General features: G+C 40.4%; 1 protein-coding gene across 3 annotated transcripts in view; it reads left to right on the forward strand.

The window, feature by feature from the left end:
• syt1a (synaptotagmin Ia) overlaps window positions 1-20438 on the forward strand; it is a 185179-nt gene that overhangs the window by 157547 nt on the left and 7194 nt on the right. For all 3 annotated transcript variants that reach the window (XM_037759999.1, XM_037760001.1, XM_037760000.1), the window contains 4 exons: window positions 3504-3671; window positions 5426-5593; window positions 9395-9512; window positions 20235-20368. In XM_037759999.1, the coding sequence (XP_037615927.1) occupies window positions 3504-3671; window positions 5426-5593; window positions 9395-9512; window positions 20235-20368 (588 nt within the window). The remainder of the gene's footprint in view (window positions 1-3503; window positions 3672-5425; window positions 5594-9394; window positions 9513-20234; window positions 20369-20438) is intronic.

The raw sequence follows: 20438 nt of genomic DNA on the forward strand, positions 1-20438 counted from the left end.
ACAAGCAACGTCGACTAAGTTAACACCGCTTAGATAGCGTAGCTAACATTAGTGGCATTAGAGGCACTGTCTAGATGCTGAGGTGGTCCCACGAAATAAATGAACTCAATCGACTAACTGTTGCGTTATTGTGAAATATAGCATTTGTTGCTCTAACTGGGACAACCTAGTGACCACAGAGTAAACATCATGCGGTCCCCATCACAAACAGAACACGTACAGTATCTGCTAATCATGGTCACTGTTGACTGTCGTGGTCGCTCGTAGTGACGGCAGCTGTGTCCTCGTAAAAGCCTTAAATTTTACTTTAATCAATTTGAAATACAGACTCATCTGTGTTTATTATCTACTCCAACCATTTATGTCAGTTACCACAAGCAACCACGGAAGCATTCAGCTGAAAGTCACCAGCTAATACTGTTTGTAAAGAGTAGAGTCACCACGACTTGACAACACAGCAATTGCGGCGCCGTTAGATGGCAGAACACACAAAGTGTCTACAGAGTTGCAAAGTGAGAGGAGATACTAACCATTGACATATTTGTATGCACATTTTGAAGTATCGCATAGAAAAGCTGTATGGAAACAGTTAAATTCTATAAAACGTTCTCAATTGCACAAAAACGTTTTTACATATATGATCATATGTCATTCAATGTGGAGTATTCAGCAGAGGATGGCATCCCAAGTGGGAATTTGACAAAATTCAATCAGATTTTCATATATTGAAAAGCAAAAATGCCAAGTAGTCTAAGTTAGAAGTTTCTCAAATGTGATGATGACTTTATTTCTATTGACATGTCATGCAAAAATAAGGGTTCATGTTATACTTCTGTCCTCCAGTGATATTTGTAATGGGTTATATGGCCTTATGGGCACATATAAGGAGTCCATTTTTTTTTTTTACATATTGATCATACCTCTTTTTCTCTGTTTGATAGACAAAACAAGTAGAGTCACCATGGGCTCACCCAGGATGTTGGATGTTTTTTCTCAATTTTTGTGACACATTTTATATGATAAATGATTAATTGAGAAAAGAATTGATAATTTAGTTGATGTAAAAAGATCTGGCTATGATATATAAACCACTCAAAGTGCATGCAAGAAATAAAACAGTTTAAATCAAAAGGTAGCAGCTGGGAAATTACCACATAACACCATATTACTCGGTTATTGTAATTTAAGAAGGCTTTCAAAAAGTCTTTCACTAACCCAATTTTGAGAAAATTAGGAGGTATAAGTGAATTTACCAAAAGCTCAGTAAACTCACAGTTAGGGACTGAATTAAATTTGAGAATAGAAGATATGGTTCAAGCATAATTTTACTTTCAGGAGTGCTTTCTGCTTGGTTTTCTGGGAAAACCTGTCTTGAGTTGGTGTTGTGAACGTCAGCCGTAGTGTCTTATAGCATGAGGAAAGATACGACGTATCAACATTTCCAACCACGTCCTGCTCTTGTCGCTCTTCTGAAACACCAGTGGCTCTCCCAGTAAAGATGGTTTGACATACTGTGTCTGCCTCTGACTGCTGATGGATGGGTGGAAATCAGAAGGACAGCATGCACGGATGAATCACTGCGCTCAAATTCTAAGTGCCACTTCACGGCACTACAGTGCAAAAACACGCTTACATTTAAGTTCAGGTAAATGACAGCTAGAATAATCGCACGTCTTTTATTTACCCTCTGAGGTGTGTAACTATTTCGCAGTGAGTGATCCCGATGAGCTTCACGCAGATGTGCAATCATAGGAGTTATATTTATGTCAAAGTGGTCCATTTAAATCATGACAGAATCTCTTTTCAGTGCGTTTTCAAGGTAACGTCAAGAAAATGTTGTGCATAACCTGGGGAGCAGTTGATTAATCGAGGATACTCCATACTTTCCATGATGTTCTAGTCTCGTGTTCACTATTGTCATGTGTGATGTTTGTGTGTGAATACAGTGAACGTGTGTGTGGTACACTCCATCTCATGAAGACCTTTCCCTGCTGGAATCTCACCACCATCCAATGCAGATCAGTACACATAGTAGTACTGAGGCAGTATAATATGGGAGATGGTAACATTGACCTGTGTCATGTCTTTAATGGCAGCAATGAAACTGGGTAGTCGGGGGTGTTGATACTCAAATGCAGAGATTAAGAACAGGGTCACGTAAGGTACATTTGGTTATGTAAACAAAAGAAATGTCAGGGAAGAGCTGCTCTGAAGGCAGATATGATCATTAGTCAAATTAAACATTAATATGTTGAAGCAAATAGCTGGAGTTTTTAATGACTCTGTGCCGGCGAAAGTCACGGCAGGAGGCAAAAAGTTTTCAGGTTGTCCCTCCGTCGGTCCGTTGGTCCCATTCTCGTGATATCTCCTGCAGGGAATTTCATCTTATCTGGCACAAATGTCCACTTTGACTCGAGGATGAACTGATTCCATTTTGGTGGTCAAAGGTCAAGGTCACTGTGTGTCACTGTTTTTGGCCATAACGCTATAAACAAACTACACCACAGTCGCATGTTCATGTCACCATCACTGAGCTAAAGGCAGAGTGTTCGGCGTGATGGCGTTTAGTAGTCTCATTTAACCACTTGTTAGCAGCCACCTTTTTTAAGACACGTAAAAGAGTTAAAAAATTCACAAGTGGTATATTTACTGACATATTCTCATCATTGGTTTATTTACCTCCGCATACCTCCTTGCCTTTTTTCCTTTTGAATGTTACTTGGCCAAAAAAACGAACATTTAAATGTTACTTTTTTCGGAGAAGCTCTGCTGTTGAGAGTTTCTGAAGCATTTCAAAGTCCTACCTTTGCTCTGTAAGAAAAAAGAAAAGCATATAAATCTATGATTTTCTGTCTGTAACATTGATGTCCCATTGATTAACCAACTGGAGTCAATCATCATTGTTTCCTACCATAGTATTTACAACTGTGTCACCGGTAACGCCACCCAGTAAACTGATGCAGCTCCCGACAGCTGTAGAGCTCCATGGCCGAGTGCCCTGGTCAGCCTCCAGATTGCAGCTTGATGGCTGCCTGATAGGAAGTTGATTGACTGACTAGCTGGGCCTCCTGAGAGGCCTGTGAGTAGAGACCCTGACTGGCAGGTCAATCAGCCTCTCGGGCACCCCATCGTGGTTATCAATTATCCGCCTTATGTGAAGAGAAACAGTCCTCTCATTCCCGCTCTGACACATCCTGACCTTTACCAACTCGTCAGCCGCTGTCAGGCTCTGCAGACGTAACCTTCTAATATCGCTGCCATATCCCAGAAAAATGACACTGAATCATCTTTAAGCCACCATTACGAAAGATTGATTGCTAGTGATATGAAAAGACAAGAAAAATCCAGTGTCCCTGGAGGTCTTTAAGATTAAAAGAGACATTTCTTCATGCTTTCTCTGTGAGGATGTTGGTGGGATGAAGGTGAAAGTTATGATAATTTGGATTAGTGGACAGTCTGACGTGCCGTCTCTCACTTTTTCACCCTTCGTGTTCCTCTTTTAGCTCATGGTGGGGATCATCCAGGCCGCGGAGCTGCCTGCTATGGACATGGGTGGCACATCTGACCCGTACGTGAAGGTCTACCTGCTGCCTGACAAGAAGAAGAAGTTTGAGACCAAAGTCCACAGGAAGACCCTCAATCCCGTCTTCAATGAGCAGTTCACCTTCAAGGTACACCTCACAGGAGCTTAACTCCACTTTGCTCCAAAACATTCGCTCATTTCAAGCCACTTTTTTTGTAGCTGGAGATCTTTTGGTTCCACTGACAGTCTGATTTGCATGCAGCCATGAATGCTGGGAAGGTGTGGAGACAGTAACCAGCTGGCACATTAACAAGCTCCTGACAGAATATCTCTCGCACACACACACACACCGAGGCTCAATGTGATTGGGATTAACACAGGCAGATGCACCGCTACACCCTGGCCTTGCCTCGGCCGTAATAGATGCACGGCTGCTGCTCAGCAGTCGGGAAAGTTTTGTTATTCAGCCGACAGTGAAGAGCGCAGGTGTTTGGTGTTAAGTTAAGCGTAATGCGATGTGATATCCATCTCAATACAAGGTTTATTTTGGTGTGTGTCTTTGTAATACTTAATTCCAGATCTGTGAAAGAACGGGGAAAGTGATTATAAGAACCGTCAACAAAAAGAGATGATTTTACGAGATAATGTCAAGGACGGTCTTATCTTTCCCTCGCTCTCTTTTTTTTTTGTGTTGTAACAAGCCATTTCTGTTTAACAAGTTTTGTCACAAAGTTGAAGGCAATCAAGGATCACAAGTACCCGTCTGTCTTTTAGCCACGCAGGTCCTGATAACACCGTCTGTCAGGGTGGGGGGCTGGAAGAGGAGTGATTGATTTGATATCACCATCTACCTACTCTAAAAACACACACACACACACACATCTGACTCTGCTTGGCATTTAATTAACTTTAGCAACATTACAAACTCTTCAGTGGAAGTTAAGGACTGCCTTTATTAAATTAAATATATGAAACTAAAAGTTTATTTTGAGTATATATATATAGAACAAAAGTTTTGAAACTCATTTTGATACACCAAACCAACGCCTGTCCTACAAAGTCAATGAAACATGGACATAATAAGCTTTACAAAGATAGGAGTTACCGCAGGGCTGTACTGCATTACAGTCTCACCATAGGCTGACAAATGCCCTTTATGGTCATTTAAGTGTACCTAGCAAACTGGTAACTCAGTTTAAATGGTGTTTTCTTTTTTTTATTATAAATAAAGAATGGCAGAGGTCCAAAGAGACAGATTAATGATATGGGGCCCTATCTTACACCCGGCTTACACCACTCTATTTGACTCTAAATGGGACCATAATTTACTAAATGAACATCATGCTGTATTGAAGAATACTGGAAACTATTGATTGAGACCATAAACTCACGTTTACAATATTTACTGAGGTAATAAATCAAGTGAGAAGTAGGCTCATTTTCTCATAGACTTCTATACAATCAGACTTCTTTTTGCAACCAGAGGAGTCGCCCCCTGCTGGCTGTTAGAAAGAATGCAAGTTTAAGGCACTTCAGCATTGGTTTCACTTTACAGAGGTAGATTTATTTCCTTAAAGCCTACTTAAATGCTCACTAGCTAACGCTTAGGTAATCTTTTATATATCGATAGTTGGTGTGATCATTGTTTTTTTCTCTTTCTCCCAGCTTTTTTCCCATCCTGATAACACACTGGGCCTCTAAATAGGAGTCAGGGGCAGCAGAGGTTCATTAATTTCTACTGTGCATGACACGTCTATCTTTGGACAAGCTCCAACTGTCTGTATAAACGTCTGGCATTGTTAAAATACAGCCAATGTGTAGTGAACGCTGTCTGCTAATGCCCCTTTAATGAGACAGCCCGCCTGTTTTGAGCCCTTTTTGACTAATTGTCATCCTCCTCAGGTCCCCTACGTCGAGCTCGGTGGAAAGACGCTGATAATGACGGTGTACGATTTTGACCGCTTCTCCAAACACGACGCCATCGGCGACATCAAGGTACCGATGAACAAGGTGGACTTCAGCCACGTAACGGAGGAGTGGCGGGATCTGCTGAGCGCTGAGAAGGAGGAGGTAAGACTCGTGAAACCTCTGTAGGCGGACACACATGCCAAAAGTTCAATCACTACCTAGAAAATGGGAAATGAGTAGGTTTGAAATCATTTTGTGACACCTGTCATGTGTCAGGGCTCAGATTTTTACATCCGGTAGCTGCCGTTTCAATATCGGTGCTTGTATAAGTGATTATTTTTGCTGCGTTCAGCAAGCCAATTGTGCTCGAACCATAAATGTGGTGCCGTGGCTGGAGTAATCCATCTCTCCTGGAAATGTCACTTAATCAGATGTCCACACTTCCCCTTCAATTAATAGAAGTGTGACTTTCCAGGCAGCAGTTCAGGAGATTCAATTTTCATGGTAAATGTCACGGCATATAGCACATGTTGCCAGGGGAACCTCATTTTTTAGCATTACGGTGGTTTGATTTAAAGGTTAATTATAGCGGTGTCGAATGGCTGGTGGCGTTGTTTGAGCTGAAGGGCATCACTATACTTCTTGGCGTTTTGGTCGCACAGCTGCACCTGACAATTTTACGCAAGGCTTGAGACACCGGATCGATGCTGTGCAGTGTTCAAGCTCAGTGGAGAGGAGAGAGGAGTTGTAGAGGCAGACCGTGGAAATTGCTACTTTCCAGTTTCCAACTCATGGAAAGTATTGAAATGTTTTATTATTAATTGAATACTCTGTCTGAACAGTAATTGTTAATGCATAGAAGTAACAATACATTGATCCATTTGTCAACAACCTGTTTAGATTATGTGCGATGCCAGGAGGTTTGCACAACCTGTGTTTTCCTCGGTAGCTGCAAATTACACCTGCCAAAGTGAAACGGATTGTCTTTGCAGCTCAGCAGTTGTACCTGTTGATGATTCAATTCTTTTTTTTTTTACAGATGATCTTGAGGTTAAAAGAAAAGTGTGATATTTTGGGAAATACAAGAAGGAGAACAAACCTTACACTCCCCCTAAAACTGCAAATCAACATTTTTCACTTTTCTGTTTGTTTAGCGGTTAAATCAGAGGCAGCGCCATTAAAAGGCGCTAAATTGAATATCCAGAGCATTAACATAGCAGCAAACAACTATTTACTATGTAAAGATATAGAGGAGTAATGTCTACCTGAGTAGAGAATGAAGTCACTCTCCCTTTGTGGGTGTTGTAATCCGAGCGTCGTCTTGCTTTTTTGACATAGACGGGCCGGCACTGTTTGTTTTAATAGATAAGAAGCCAAACAGGTGGGAAGCCACTGGTTTTAAATACATACAAAGGAGGAAGCATATCAGTCCAAACTCACAAAGAGATTTAATAATCTACCTACAAACGGGCAACACAATCCTCTTTACCTTTTAAGGTCAACTATGAAGTAGCAAGTACCGAAAACGCCCTTTAAGTTGAAAAGGCAGCGTTTGACCTTTTATAGTTCATGGAAAATATGAGAGAGGCCGGTCAATGCTCTCGACAGGCATAATTAACTGTTGCTCCTTCTCTCGCTGGCCTCCAAGGGAGCGTGTATTTGTGTTGATTAAAACCCGGCCCTCGTCATCAATGTCATTGGTTTTGTTGTGCAACTACCACTCATAATGGTTTTTACAGTACAAATCACACTGCAGCCATATCCAGCACTCTGATACTGCATGAGGAAATAGGCCTTGATTGGAGCTTGATGAAAGACTCCTGGAGTAAAACAAAGGTTGATATTCAGGTCCAATTTGCCTCTGATTTATAATCTCCGTTGAAAACGGCCGCACGTTAACGCAGGTGTGACCTGAGAGAGAGTTATTGGCGGCGTCTGCTCACAGCGTTGATAAGAGATATGGCGAGAATATGAATCGCTTCCTGCTCAGTGTGTGCGATAATGAGGCGGTGTTTGTGATGGTGATTTGTGTGCGAACCAGTGAAGTGATTGCAGTCGGTACTTTTCCAGCGAAGTGATGAGTGACAAACGAAAGTGGGAGCCGACATTAGAAAGCATTCAAACCAAAACAAGAGACCGAATCCATCGCAGAGGATTGAAAAACATGCAGGGACTTATTGTACAATTGATTAGCTATTGATCAGAGACGCAGTGTGATATGAAGCATTGCATTTGACATACTGTGTCTTTGTTTGACACTTGTTATAGGTTTTGATTTATGCATTTTGTAACATAAATGTATATTGAATCCCCTTTTCTACCTGATATATTGCCAATGATGCATATTGATGAATATCTTGATTGTTAATGTTTTTTTATTTAAACTTGCAGAGTACAGTTATATAAAATACATCGATATAGGGCTGCAACTAACGATTGTTTTCATTATCGATCAATCTGTTGATTATTTTCTCCTTTAATCGATTAGTTGTTTGGTTTAAAAAAATGATGATGATGTCCTCAAATGTCTTGTTTTGTCCACAACTCAAAGATATTCACTTTACTGTCATAGAGAAGTAAAGAAACCAGAAAATATTCACATTTAAGAAGCTGAAATCAGAGAATTTTGACTTTTTTTCTTTAAAAAATTGCTCAAACCGATATCAAAATAGTTGGTGATTAATTTAATAGTTGACAACTAATCAATTAATCATTGCAGCTCTACATTGATATATAATAAAGGCCTTATGTGCAATATTTCTAGTTACTTTAATTAGAATTTAATGAAGTTGATTGATAATTCATTGTTTTGTTGTTGTTTCCCAGTTTAAAAAAATGGCAGTAGAAATGTGTTTGTTGTGATTTCTTTTATGTATACGTCAGTATTTTTAAATTTATATAATATTTTATAGTATTTATACAGTAAGCCAGCAGACAGCTGGCTCACAGGATGACTAACCTTTTTAACAGCTTGTCCTGCAGACTGTTTCATGTGTCTCCAAAAAATCCATTCATCTTTTTTAAATTGTTATTGTGATCTGCATACGTTCTGGACAGTTGCTTTAATGTAAATAAACACTTCTCACAATTACACTGCTCATATTAGAGATGCACTGTTCTCGCAGCATTCATTGTAACATTCCTGATGAACAAGAACAAAAAGATTAATATTAGTAATAGTAATATATTGTATCTAAACGTCATCTCTCCAGGAGGATTCTGTCTGAAGGATCAGAAATCACATTGATGCAAGGATGCTTTTCCAATGTGTGTTCAATGTTCCTTTATTGCATGTCAAATCAATAATGGAAATGTTTCCAACCAAACAAATATTTCTACTGGTACCATTCATATGATAATTTTTTTACACAACTCACTACAAGAAAGAAAAATATCACTAATTCACATGCTAACTCCAAGTTAATATTAGTTTTTTTGTTTGACAATTCTACATTAACCACTGAATTATGTATGCGGATCTTTCTGTGCATATTCTACACCAGAAAGCACCGTGCATAAAAATGTATGCACTTAGAGCAATTACAAAAACATCTTTCTGTCACTTATGTAAATTGTATGCATATATGCAACCTTATTCAAAGTGGACACTGTAATCACTGTAAACAACTCTATAACCCAGTGTCAGTGTACTGTACTTTAACCTTTAATACCATCACTTTTCACATAGACACTCTGGCACATGCAGCTTCAAAAAAGTTCATAAAAAATCATTAAAAGTTTCTGTTTATGGAGAGCAGAACCAAATAAACATCGTCTAACATGTTAAAAAATCCAAACCAGAGCTTCATATTTGGTTGACTGAGCAATTTCTAATGTGCTTTGGAGGGGAATTTACAAGCTATTTATAGTGAGCATCTGCTGTGAGCATGTGATGCAGTAAATTTGGATTTATTAGTTGCTGTTAAAACTCACCTCTGTTATATGTCTCTGCCTGTCCAACAGCAAGAGAAGCTGGGTGATATCTGCTTCTCTCTGCGATATGTACCCACTGCTGGCAAGTTGACTGTGGTCGTCCTCGAGGCCAAAAACCTGAAGAAAATGGATGTGGGAGGCTTGTCAGGTGAGAACAATTACAAGTGTGTGTGTGTGTGTGCCCACTGACTTTCCCTCTGACAGGCCTTTTGTCTGTAATTATACATGCAGTGCAGCACACACTTTGCCTCTCCTACAACCCTGCTAGTTTTTTTGTTGTTGTTTTTTTAACAACCACCCATCACTGGTCACGAATACATGTCAAAGAAAAAACATGACTTTGGCTGAGTCCGCCCCTCCCCCCCCAAAAAAACAACTTAAAAGTTGTACAGATGTTACAAAAGCCCTGAGAGGCACATGAGGAAATACAATTTGCTGAGAATTGTATTTTATTTTGTTTTATATGATAGAAATAATCACAGTAAAGGAAATATTCCAGACCGAGGCAATTTTACGGAAGCCTTGAGAAGCAAGTGAGAAAAAAAAATTCTGGTGATCCATTATTTAAGTCTGATCTAAATTGTTTTCTTTCCTGTGTTTATGACTTAAGGACAGGTGAAAAAAAGGTTTTGGCAGGAGGAAAACAATGTTTTTTGTCAGGATTTTATCAGGATTTGTCTGATTTTTTTAAGTGTATTTGTTGTAATTCTCATTCTGACTACAGCTTTTTTTCCCACCAGTTTCACAGATGAACAAAATTTAAGAAACTTTCAGAGATTATTCTGGCAAAACTTTTTTTTTTCCACCTGTTTTTAAATCACAAACAACGGAGAGAAAACAATTTTAGATGAGACTTAAAAAATGGATCACCAGATTTGTTTTTCTCACTTGCCTCTCAAGGTTTCCGTAAGATGTTCAGATCCAGAAGAAACTGCACTGTTCAGACTTAATGTTGTGTAAAAGAAACCACTAATGATGAAAAGAAGTTCAAAGAATGAAACTTATTCCTGCTGTGCTGTAGCTCCAACAGCACACCCATGTAGCATTAAGATCAATAGATGACATTTATCACAATGCAGTCCAAGTCTGAATAGTGGGTCTGATGTCATGGTAACAGAAGGTGCCACCTGTGAGGGCCGGAGAGGGATGGAAATCCTTGTACATACAAACACCCACGGGATCATGACTGGAGCGTACACAAACAACACAGAGTCTGTTTCCATCAATCAAACAGGGACCAAGGCTTCGTAAGTCCTATTCTGTCTGCACAGAGCTAACAGCTAACGTTAACTATCTCTCGTCCTGCCGATTTCAACACAGATTTGTTGTTCGTAATGTAGCATTATCAGGGAAAGAATAGATTGTGTCCCCTGGACGCGTCAATCGTGAGTTTACTGCGTCCCAAACACATTTTCTATCGTCTTCTATGATCCACCTCTTTGCCCATTCTTTTGCCGAGATGGTGACAGAGCCACCCGCTTTGAGCTTCACAACGGCTCTTCAGAAACCTATGGGTGACGTCACGGAGACTACGTCCATATTTAATACAGTATATTGACAATACGTGATAAAAACACATCTTATCTTAGTTAGTCAGCATTGACTGGCCAGTTGTTTTCTATCATATCAGACACACTCATATGCATACGCGGATACACACAGAGCTCTACATGCACACACTCAGAAAACACAAATCGCACAATAAGCTGCCTCCTCTCTCCCTCCCCGCTGCCTCTCCTTTGACTTTCTTCAGTGCTTTCATTTGAAAATTCCCCGGTGTGCACTTCCCTCCCGCCTCGACTCTTTTCTGCTGCAATTACCATACACCTGTGTCCACTTGCTTTCTGCCTGACAGCCCAGTCTCTCCATATAAGCCTAAACATCCTGCAGTACAGTAACACGGCGAACACATTAAAAGCTCACAGCTCCCTTTCATCTACCACACCAGCGCAAGCAGCCATTTGGCAGAAAAAGAAAAAAAAAAGCCTCTCCCGCTTCCATTTTATGCTACTGGCATTAGCTCTCACCTGTGCACATTTGCATTGTGGGATCGACAGCCACATCGACTAGCCAGTATGAAAAAGGTGTTAATGTGTTCACTTTGAAGGCCAGGTTTCTCCTCTTACAGAGGAGGGAAATAGCAGGGAAGCCAGACAGTTTGACACCGCATAGCGCAATACTGTATGTCACATTTAATTGGAGCATGCTTTATCCGTGTGCACTGGTCTGTGGGTTTCAGGGTGAATTATTAGCATACAGTAATGGCACAGTGCATGGTTCTAATTACACACAACCAGAATATACTCTAAATTGCAGTTTGTGTTTTGATTTTCGTTAGTTGCGACCGCTCTTCTGCTGCGAGAATGGACTTAAAAGTGTAGCAGATGGATGAAATAATGGGCAGGTCTGTAATAACAATAATTAGCCTCCATCCACAGGGCGTCTCAGCCAGAGCTTAAGGAGGAGGACAAGTAATTGATGGCCTGGGATCAGCCTTCTCCTCTATTGTCATCCTGTTTACCATGCCTAATTATGGCTCACAGAGGAAGATGTGGGTATTTTCATTAACCAATGTATAATCAGAAATAATTCTTTTGATTGGCTCCTCATGAATCGTCCCTCCAAATCGACTTCCATGCTGCGCCTCTCACAAAAAAAAACAGACTTTTGAGATATTCGTTTTTAAAAAAAAGTAGTTAGGATTGTTGCTACTTCAGTGCGGTGATGCACCGAGCAGCATACTCTTTAGCTGTCGTCTCAAAATAATCCCAGTCTCATTGCAGACAAGTTGATTTCCTCTCCCCGCTGTAGCCGACACCACAGCAATGTCTAGTTACAATACATATCCATTATGTAGAGTTGTAGGCGATCAGATGTCAAAGAATCTTGAATCTCCAGTGGGCGGTGCATTTTACAGCTCTGCAAAACAGACTAAAGACTAAAGAGTGAGTTATAAAAGCTAGTAATTGCAACAGCAGGCAAAGTCATTAACAAGTCTTTCAACCTCACACAGATGTATCGTGTTATTTTGTGCTAAGGGGCAGTAACAATTTCACTTATTGTCTGTTTGAAACGGTGCCTTTGACAGTATTTCTGTAGCGTATCCCCGACATGGTGCACCATCAAAGGTGAGTCAGACTCAAAATTGTGTCGGCTACAAAAGCTAAGTGTCTGGAAGCGACTCAGAATGAGGACGTGTGGGTTTATAGACAGCCAAAGTGTTTTGTCCCACCCTCTTTGTACATCTGAAGACTTCCCAGAGGGCTGTGAGGCGACACACATAACCAGGTAATGGCCCACAGTGGGGGAGGTTGTCAAAGCACACAGGCGCCGGTGTCGGCGGTAATGAAGCCGCACTGCCCCGACCTGGTGCTCCAGTTCACCATCAAGCCTCTCGGCTGGAGGGTTTATTTGTTTTGGATGGTCGGACTTGGAGGTTTTCTCCCAGTCTGAGAGAAGGATGTTAGGGAAAGTAAAAGTTATTTATTTCAGAGTTTTGCTTCAATATATATAACTTCAGAATTAGATAATGAGAAACGGGTGAGTTACAGGAAGATTTCCATGCTTTGAGATAATTAACCCTCTGAGACCCACATTAGACCCGTTTTTGTCTTTTTTTAGGGGGGTCTTTTGGGGGAGATAGCAGGTCAACAGTAGATGTCACATAGAAGTGGTGTACATCATCTGAAAGCTGGAAACCTGAAGATTAATGCTCAGAAAGCCATCCATCCTCTGAATGCCCTAGGTCTGTAGTTTGTGGCTGTAAAGTTTCATGAGGCTGTGATTATCCTAGAAGTCACCACAGGTCATTTTAGACAGTGAGGTCAAGTTTTAAAAAAATGATCTCACTATATGAAATGGCTACTATGGGGACTAACATCATCACACATGAATACAATTGAGCTCATTGGGTCCACAAAAGTCTCAGCTTTACAGTGATACCCAATTCATGCAAGTCCAAGACTATTTATGGACTCCAGTATGCAGAAATATTAAAAATACATAATTTTAGAATAGGCGAAAATAACACATTTACACTGCATTCAAAAACTGCATGATTTTTGCCCAAAACTGTATGTGATTATCAAAAAGTGGGCATGTTTGTAAAGGGGAGACTTGTGGGTACCCATAGAACCCATTTTCATTCACATATCTTGAGGTCAGAGGTCAAGGGACCCCTTTGAAAATAGCCATGCCAGTTTGTCCTCGCCAAAATTTAGCCTAACTTTGGAGTGTTATTTAGCCTCTTTCCCGACAAGCGAACATGAAATGGTTGGTACCAATGAATTTCTTAGGTTTTCTATATCTGTTACTTCACTCTAGCTTTAAAAACTGAACCTGCTAGAGCCTCTGAAAGACAGTAAAGTCGGTCAGGGTAAAGATTGTCATTGTACAAACGAGACTACAACACAAGAGATCTCAGATTTTGTGGAGGCGGTTTCTGTGGGTCTGCGCCTCAGAGAAGAGTTCCACTGTAGACGCGTGTGTTTGCGTGGTATGTGTGCCATTCACCGCTGAGATGAGTGTGTAAAACTAAACCGACAGTCACCCCTGGATTCACCCACCATGGCAAATCCAAAATGATGGGAGGAAAGCTAAGATGACAGCCGGGCTATATTTAACCCTGCTTGTGTTGGTGTTCATTTGGCACAACTCTGCCAGCGCCCGCAGAGGCCCCACTCGACGAAATATTTGAGGAAGAAACAAATGTCTGTTCACATAATATAGTATCGAGGCTTCAGCTGTGAGAGGCACTAACCCTCACCAAAGAGTCACAGCTGGCAATTATTCCCGGCTTGAAACACAAACTGTAAGTAACCACTTTAAAACGAGACAGCTTTAGTAGCTCTACTGAACTCTGCTGCTGATTTGACTCAGAGCTCATCACTTATCCAGAAACCTGCTTCTAGCCTCCTGGGGGAAATGTATGGACCACTGATAGTGCATCGCCTCATAAAACCATGGCCAAGATCCAGGACTCAGATGAGTAACCCACAGGATAGCAAAGTCGAGCCTCTTTGCTGTACACATATGCGAGGAAGCGCTGTTGCATCAGGCGCGCTGCCATTCATCCATGAAATGGGACAGATTACATCCGTCTGGGATAAGACGGTAAAAGGGGCCGGATATGAGGTACGGCGAGCCTCCCAAAACTCAATAATGCCAAACTCTCATCTGCTGGCCAGAAAGATAAGGGGCGTCTGGATAGCACTGATGTGGCGCCGTAGGTGTGTTTTCTTTTTTTCAACCTGAGAAAGGGTTATCTTGCATAATCCCATTCAGCTGTTGTATTGTGTTTGTTCAGGCACAGTTACCAATATGAGAGGATACATGACATGTACTGAACATGTTGTAGCAGTCACTGTTGTAGCAGTATTTCAGAATAGTATACAGTTCGTTAAACCCCTCCCCAGAACGGCAGTTGTCCAATTAAAGTTACAGTTTGGAGAGTGGTGTCTTTTTTTGCCTTTCCAAAAGCCATATTCTCACAGATTCATTTTCTACACCCTCATTGCCCTTAACCATTTCTCAGCTTTTGTGCTTGACTTTCTGTAGACGTCTGTGAACTTGATGAGGCAGAGGCCTACGCAAGAGTTTCTATGAGCAATAAAAGCCACCCGAGGCTGATCAGACAAAGAAAACCAGCAGAAACTTCACTCAAGCAGATAATTGACGGGGGTAAATGTGACAGTAATGGCGGTTGATTTGTGCGTTTTCAGTGCAGAAACTCGACAGAATAACAATGAGAATTGTAAGACTTTAACTTAAGTGGACAAACCTTCCCAACCTTAAGGCTTTGTAGTGCAAATTTTGAATCTGAGACACTGCTTTGATGGATGGAATCAGTGTATGAAGGGCTCATACTGTTGTTGAAAACATACACGTTGAGGCTGGAGAAATTCCTCATTTAGCTACTGTTCGATATTCAAATGTTTTTATTGGGTTTTCAACATTTCAACATTCAACATTTAAAAGATCCCCCTGGCAGACTGGCCAACACATCAAAAAAATAATAAAAATAAATAAATAAAAGAATTATCATAATCATAATACAAACAAATATAAAGAATATAAATAATAAATTAATAAATTAAGCAAAAAAAGACATGACAAAATGAAATAAATAAATAAAATAAAGATTCTACAGCAATTCTATGAAGTTATGGTCATCAATTACAGGCATTAAGTTATATTTTTTGTAGTGTATACATTATTATAGTAGTTCAGGAACGGTTGCCATACTTTTTATAATTTATTAACCAAGGCCCGAGTGGTATATCTGATCTTTTCCAACTTCAAATGAACCATTACCTCCTCAACCCAGCGGCTATACGTATACGGGGGTAGCTAGACTTCCAATTATATAGAATGAGACGTCTTGCTAAAAGCAGCGAGAAAGCAACAGCTCGGGCCTGGACTCGAGAGAGATTCAGATCTTTATGAGCAACGCCAAAGACCTGACAGACTTGGCTCTAGGTCCTTGGCCTCGTCACACATGTACAAGAGTGTTTCAAAGACCTTAGCCCAAAATTGTCTCATATTTGGGCAGGCCTAAAATGAACGATGAAGGGTTGCTGGGTCTCGGTTGCACCGTTGACAGGTCGGGTCAAATTCTGGATAGAGTTGGGCAAGCTTTCTCCTGGACAGATGCAGTCTGTGAACTATATTAAATTGGATCAAACTGTGTCTGACACATACTGTATGGAGGTTGTGTGGATCATTGCAATGGATGATTTTCAGAAGTCCTCCTCCCATTTTAATTGGAGATGCTCCAAGGAGGGTGAGGCCGCCAACAGTTAAACATCATAAATCTGACATATAGAGGTGTGCTCCGTAGGGCCTTTATGAATACAGTCCTCCAACCAGTTGGTAGGAGTTTGAGAAGGTAATATAGTGAAGTGTTTTTTAACAAAGTCCCTGGAAAAAGTGAGATTGTGGAATGCCTAATCCTCTGATTATCTGGGAGAAAGACATGAAAATAGTGTCAGTGCTGTGTCCAACATTGAGGGTGTAAATAGTGTTTTTTTTGGTGAATTGTATACAGGAGAATGCTTGCCTTTTAGCCCAAAGTGGGTCCTACGTTGGGCCCAGATTTTAAAGCAGCCTTTAAAGTGGCAGTAGGCTGAATATTTTTGGTATCATTGGGCAAAAATTCCATAACAACCTTTCAGCATATTGTAATTCAAGTGTTCTGAGAGACTTCTGCACCTCCTCATGGCTCTGTTTTCAGGCTTTAAGAAATCTACTTCTAGACTTTGGCCAATTACAGGTCATTTCAAAGACAGAGCGTTCCTATTGGGTGTCAATCACTCGCAAACTCCAATCAAACGGTCAAACTAGGCAGCGCTGATCAAATATGAATCAATATTCTGTTACTGTAATGCCTATTTCTTGCGTAAAATGTTTTCAGAAACATCTTGTAGTGTACTGTTTAGCTGTAAAATTAGAAAGTTTGTTCCGGCAAACATTCTCATTTTACTGCAACCTTCAAATTGATAGGTAGCGGAGCGCAAACTAAGAATCCTAAATTTACAGGGTCTAGATACTGTTGGATGTATTATGACAACACACACACACACACACGCACAACCCTCATTCACTGTAATTCTCATCCCAGCACTCCAGCTCTTCTCAGCAGGAGATTAATAATGGACACCCACTCTATTAGGAGCCTGTTACCTTTTCACTCATGTCTCTGTCATCTATTTATCCTCCCTGCTTTTCTCCCTCTTTACTCTGTTTGTGTGGTTTTCTCGCTATATTCATGTCAGCTGCCCTAGACGAGCCCGCCAGTCTACAATCAGGTCCTTATCCTCCTAAATTGGATAAAAGATTAAGGGAGCTAAGCTTGTTCAGTATTTGCTGTTGCTCGAAATCCTGCTAAAAAACAGAGATATTTTCCAGTGCAGCTCACACATCACAAACATGTAACGCCATAAAGACTTTGTGCATATGGGATCCAGAGATAAATCCAGATTATCAGAGCAAGCAGTGTTTCTACAGCTCATTATAAGATCTGATTCTTACTCCTTATTCATTCTGATGCACAGCTCTGAGGTTCAGTAGTTACGGGGGATATTGTTAGCCTCAGGCGAGGGACTACCTCATTAGCTTCTGTGAGATTACTGTGGTTATTTGTTTTTGTCGTTCTCAAGCAGCGTGTTGTCTTAAATGATAAATGACACAAAGTGTTTTTTCATTATTTTCTCCCCTATAGCTTGTGTAGTCGTCGTGATTGTGGGCTGAGATCAGAGCTCAATAAGAGCCATTATCTTCACATGTGGAACCAGAATTTTCCACAATCTGGTTGGCATTTTTCACACTGCATACCACGGCTTGTGTTTTATGTGTTCATTTCTATTATTTATATTCATTTATTCACAATGATAGATGTCTGTTTTTGCTGTTAAGAAGAGTTCCCTCACATCTATGTTATAATAAGCTCAAGATGTGATAAGCACAAAGTGTAGAAAACCACTGATCTATAGTTTGTGAGGGGCCAAGTGGAAGCCACCATGGCTGCCTTTTAAGAGGCTGATACTCGTGTCAATCAAAACATTGTCCTCTTTAAGTTTACATACAGTATATCTGTAGTGGAACAATGATTCTAAAAATTGCCTTGATATGTAGTTACATTATGCAAAAAGAAGTGGAAATAACTACTGAGATTATCATTTATTCTGGGAAATAAATATTAATTCTAGGGCTTTCAAAGTTAACGCGATAATAATGCGTTAACGCAAATTTGTTTTAACGCCACCTATTTCTTTAACGTACTAACACAATCAATTTTTCGGAGGTTGTAGCGGGCTCAGCTTTAATGCTACTGGTATCATGTGAAACTAGAAAACCTAAGGAATCCATTGGTACCACCTATGTCATACTAGCTTGTCGCGAAGGAGGTTAAGTAACGCTCTATCATGGCCATTTTCAAAGGGGTCCCTTGACCTCTGAACTCAAGATATGTGATTGAAAATGGGTTCTATGGGTACCCACAAGTCTCCCCTTTACAGACATGCCCACTTTATGATAATCACATGCAGTTTGGGGCAAGTCATAGTCAAGTCAGCACACTGACACACTGACAGCTGTTGTTGCCTGGTGGGCTTGAGTTTGCCATGTTATGATTTGAGCATATTTTCTATGCTAAATGCAGTACCTGTGAGGGTTTCTGGTCAATATTTGTCATTGTTTTGTGTTGTTAATTGATTTCCAATAATAAATATATACATACATTTTCATAAAGGAAGCATATTTGCCCACTCACATGTTGATAAGAGTATGAAATACTTGACAGATTTCCTTTTAAGGTACATTTTGAACAGATAAAAAATGTGCGATTCATTTCTCGTATACATGAAGAAATCAGATTACTGCATAAAGTCGATATGCCGACTGCCATCAGCACGTTGCACTTGACCAGCTTAGTTTTGAGGCATGTTTTTCAACCGGCCAACAATGTACCAGAGTAACGGTGAATAGATGCACATATATGTCCATTCCTCTACTGTAACGTGTAAAGGATTGTAACACTGTTCATTTCTCACTTTCTAATAATAGATTCAATAGATTGGAATAATTGTGAATGAATAGGAAGATTACATGTTCTTTAAACCGCAGTAATTATTGAATCCTCATTCTTCCTTTGGATCCTTTTTGTTTGCCTCTGAAAATTACAGAGGAACTCATTACATTCTTCGGCTGCCCATATTTTGGACTGATTAGGATTTCTTTGTGCAGATTTAACAGCCTCACCTAGTCCCTCTAATGGCCCAATTAAAGCCAAAAAACATGGTGTTTCTTTCACAATTTGAAAAGGCGATTGCTGCCCGCCCTCTTGTCCGTTTTCCCCCCTGAGCCCAAACAAAGACGATAACTCTCCTCTTTCGCCAATTTAGTTTTGATGACAATTTCGAGAATGTAAACAAATCATGAGGAGTAGCGTCACGTCATAAACAAAAGCGATGGGTGGTTTTCTGTTTTCCGACACACACTCCACCTGATTGCCAGAGAGTGGTTGAGGACGGATGAGGCAGACCACTTGGTTGGCACTTGAGATGGCATTCGGACAGATGAAAATGAGGCTCTTGAAATGGGAAGGTTAACTGAGTGATGTAAACACACAGGACTGGCCATTGGTCGTGCTTTATTTGTAACCACTGCCCATTGCTTGTTTTGGAGGTATTAATCTATCTAAGATGTTGGTACTATAGGTTTGAAGGTTTGTTTAGAGGCTGCTATAATCAATGTTTTTATACTAACAATGGATAAAATGTCACTTGTAGTGGCAATCTCACAGATAAATATCACCCAACTGCAGTTCCCCTCAGCTCTACTGAGATTTTATAGCATTTTTCAGCTCATTGTGTTGGTTTAACGGCCTGCAGCAGGCAGTAAAAACCTCTGATAAACCCACTGTATGCTACCAGCCCAGCACCAAATGGCAGATTGACAAAGTATAGGCAACTAGCTGTTGAACACAGTGGAGCGTTTAGCAGCTAAAGAGCCAGATATTTCCCTCAGGAGTTGGTGGAGACCAAAAACAGAACTAAAAGGAGAGTGAATATTGGACTTACGTACATCAGGTGGACACAAACATGACTCAAAATGAATATTAATGTTGCTGTGTGTCTGCTGGGTGTATATAAGCAACTGTTTGCTGACAAGTTCACCATATCAAAGTGATTATATATCAGTGTTGCGTTGACAGATTGTTCCACTGCCCCAAAGTGGCCAAAAAATCAGTTATTGCAGGATTAACTCTTATAATCTGTTAAAGGTCAGACAACTGGACGAAGATAAAAAAAAAAAAAGAGGGTCTTAAATATGTCTTTAAAAAAAAGTGTAAAATCTTGCTTTGTCTCTGCAGATCCATATGTGAAGATCCACCTGATGCAAAACGGCAAGAGGCTGAAGAAGAAGAAGACGACAATCAAGAAGAACACCCTCAACCCTTACTACAACGAGTCCTTTAGCTTTGAAGTCCCATTTGAACAAATCCAGGTACATTCTCATCCGTTTACGATAAGATGAGCCTTTATTGATCATCAGAGGGGAAATGTAGGTGAGCAAG

This window comes from Sebastes umbrosus, chromosome 23, assembly GCF_015220745.1.
Source record: "Sebastes umbrosus isolate fSebUmb1 chromosome 23, fSebUmb1.pri, whole genome shotgun sequence".
Lineage (NCBI taxonomy): Eukaryota > Metazoa > Chordata > Actinopteri > Perciformes > Sebastidae > Sebastes > Sebastes umbrosus.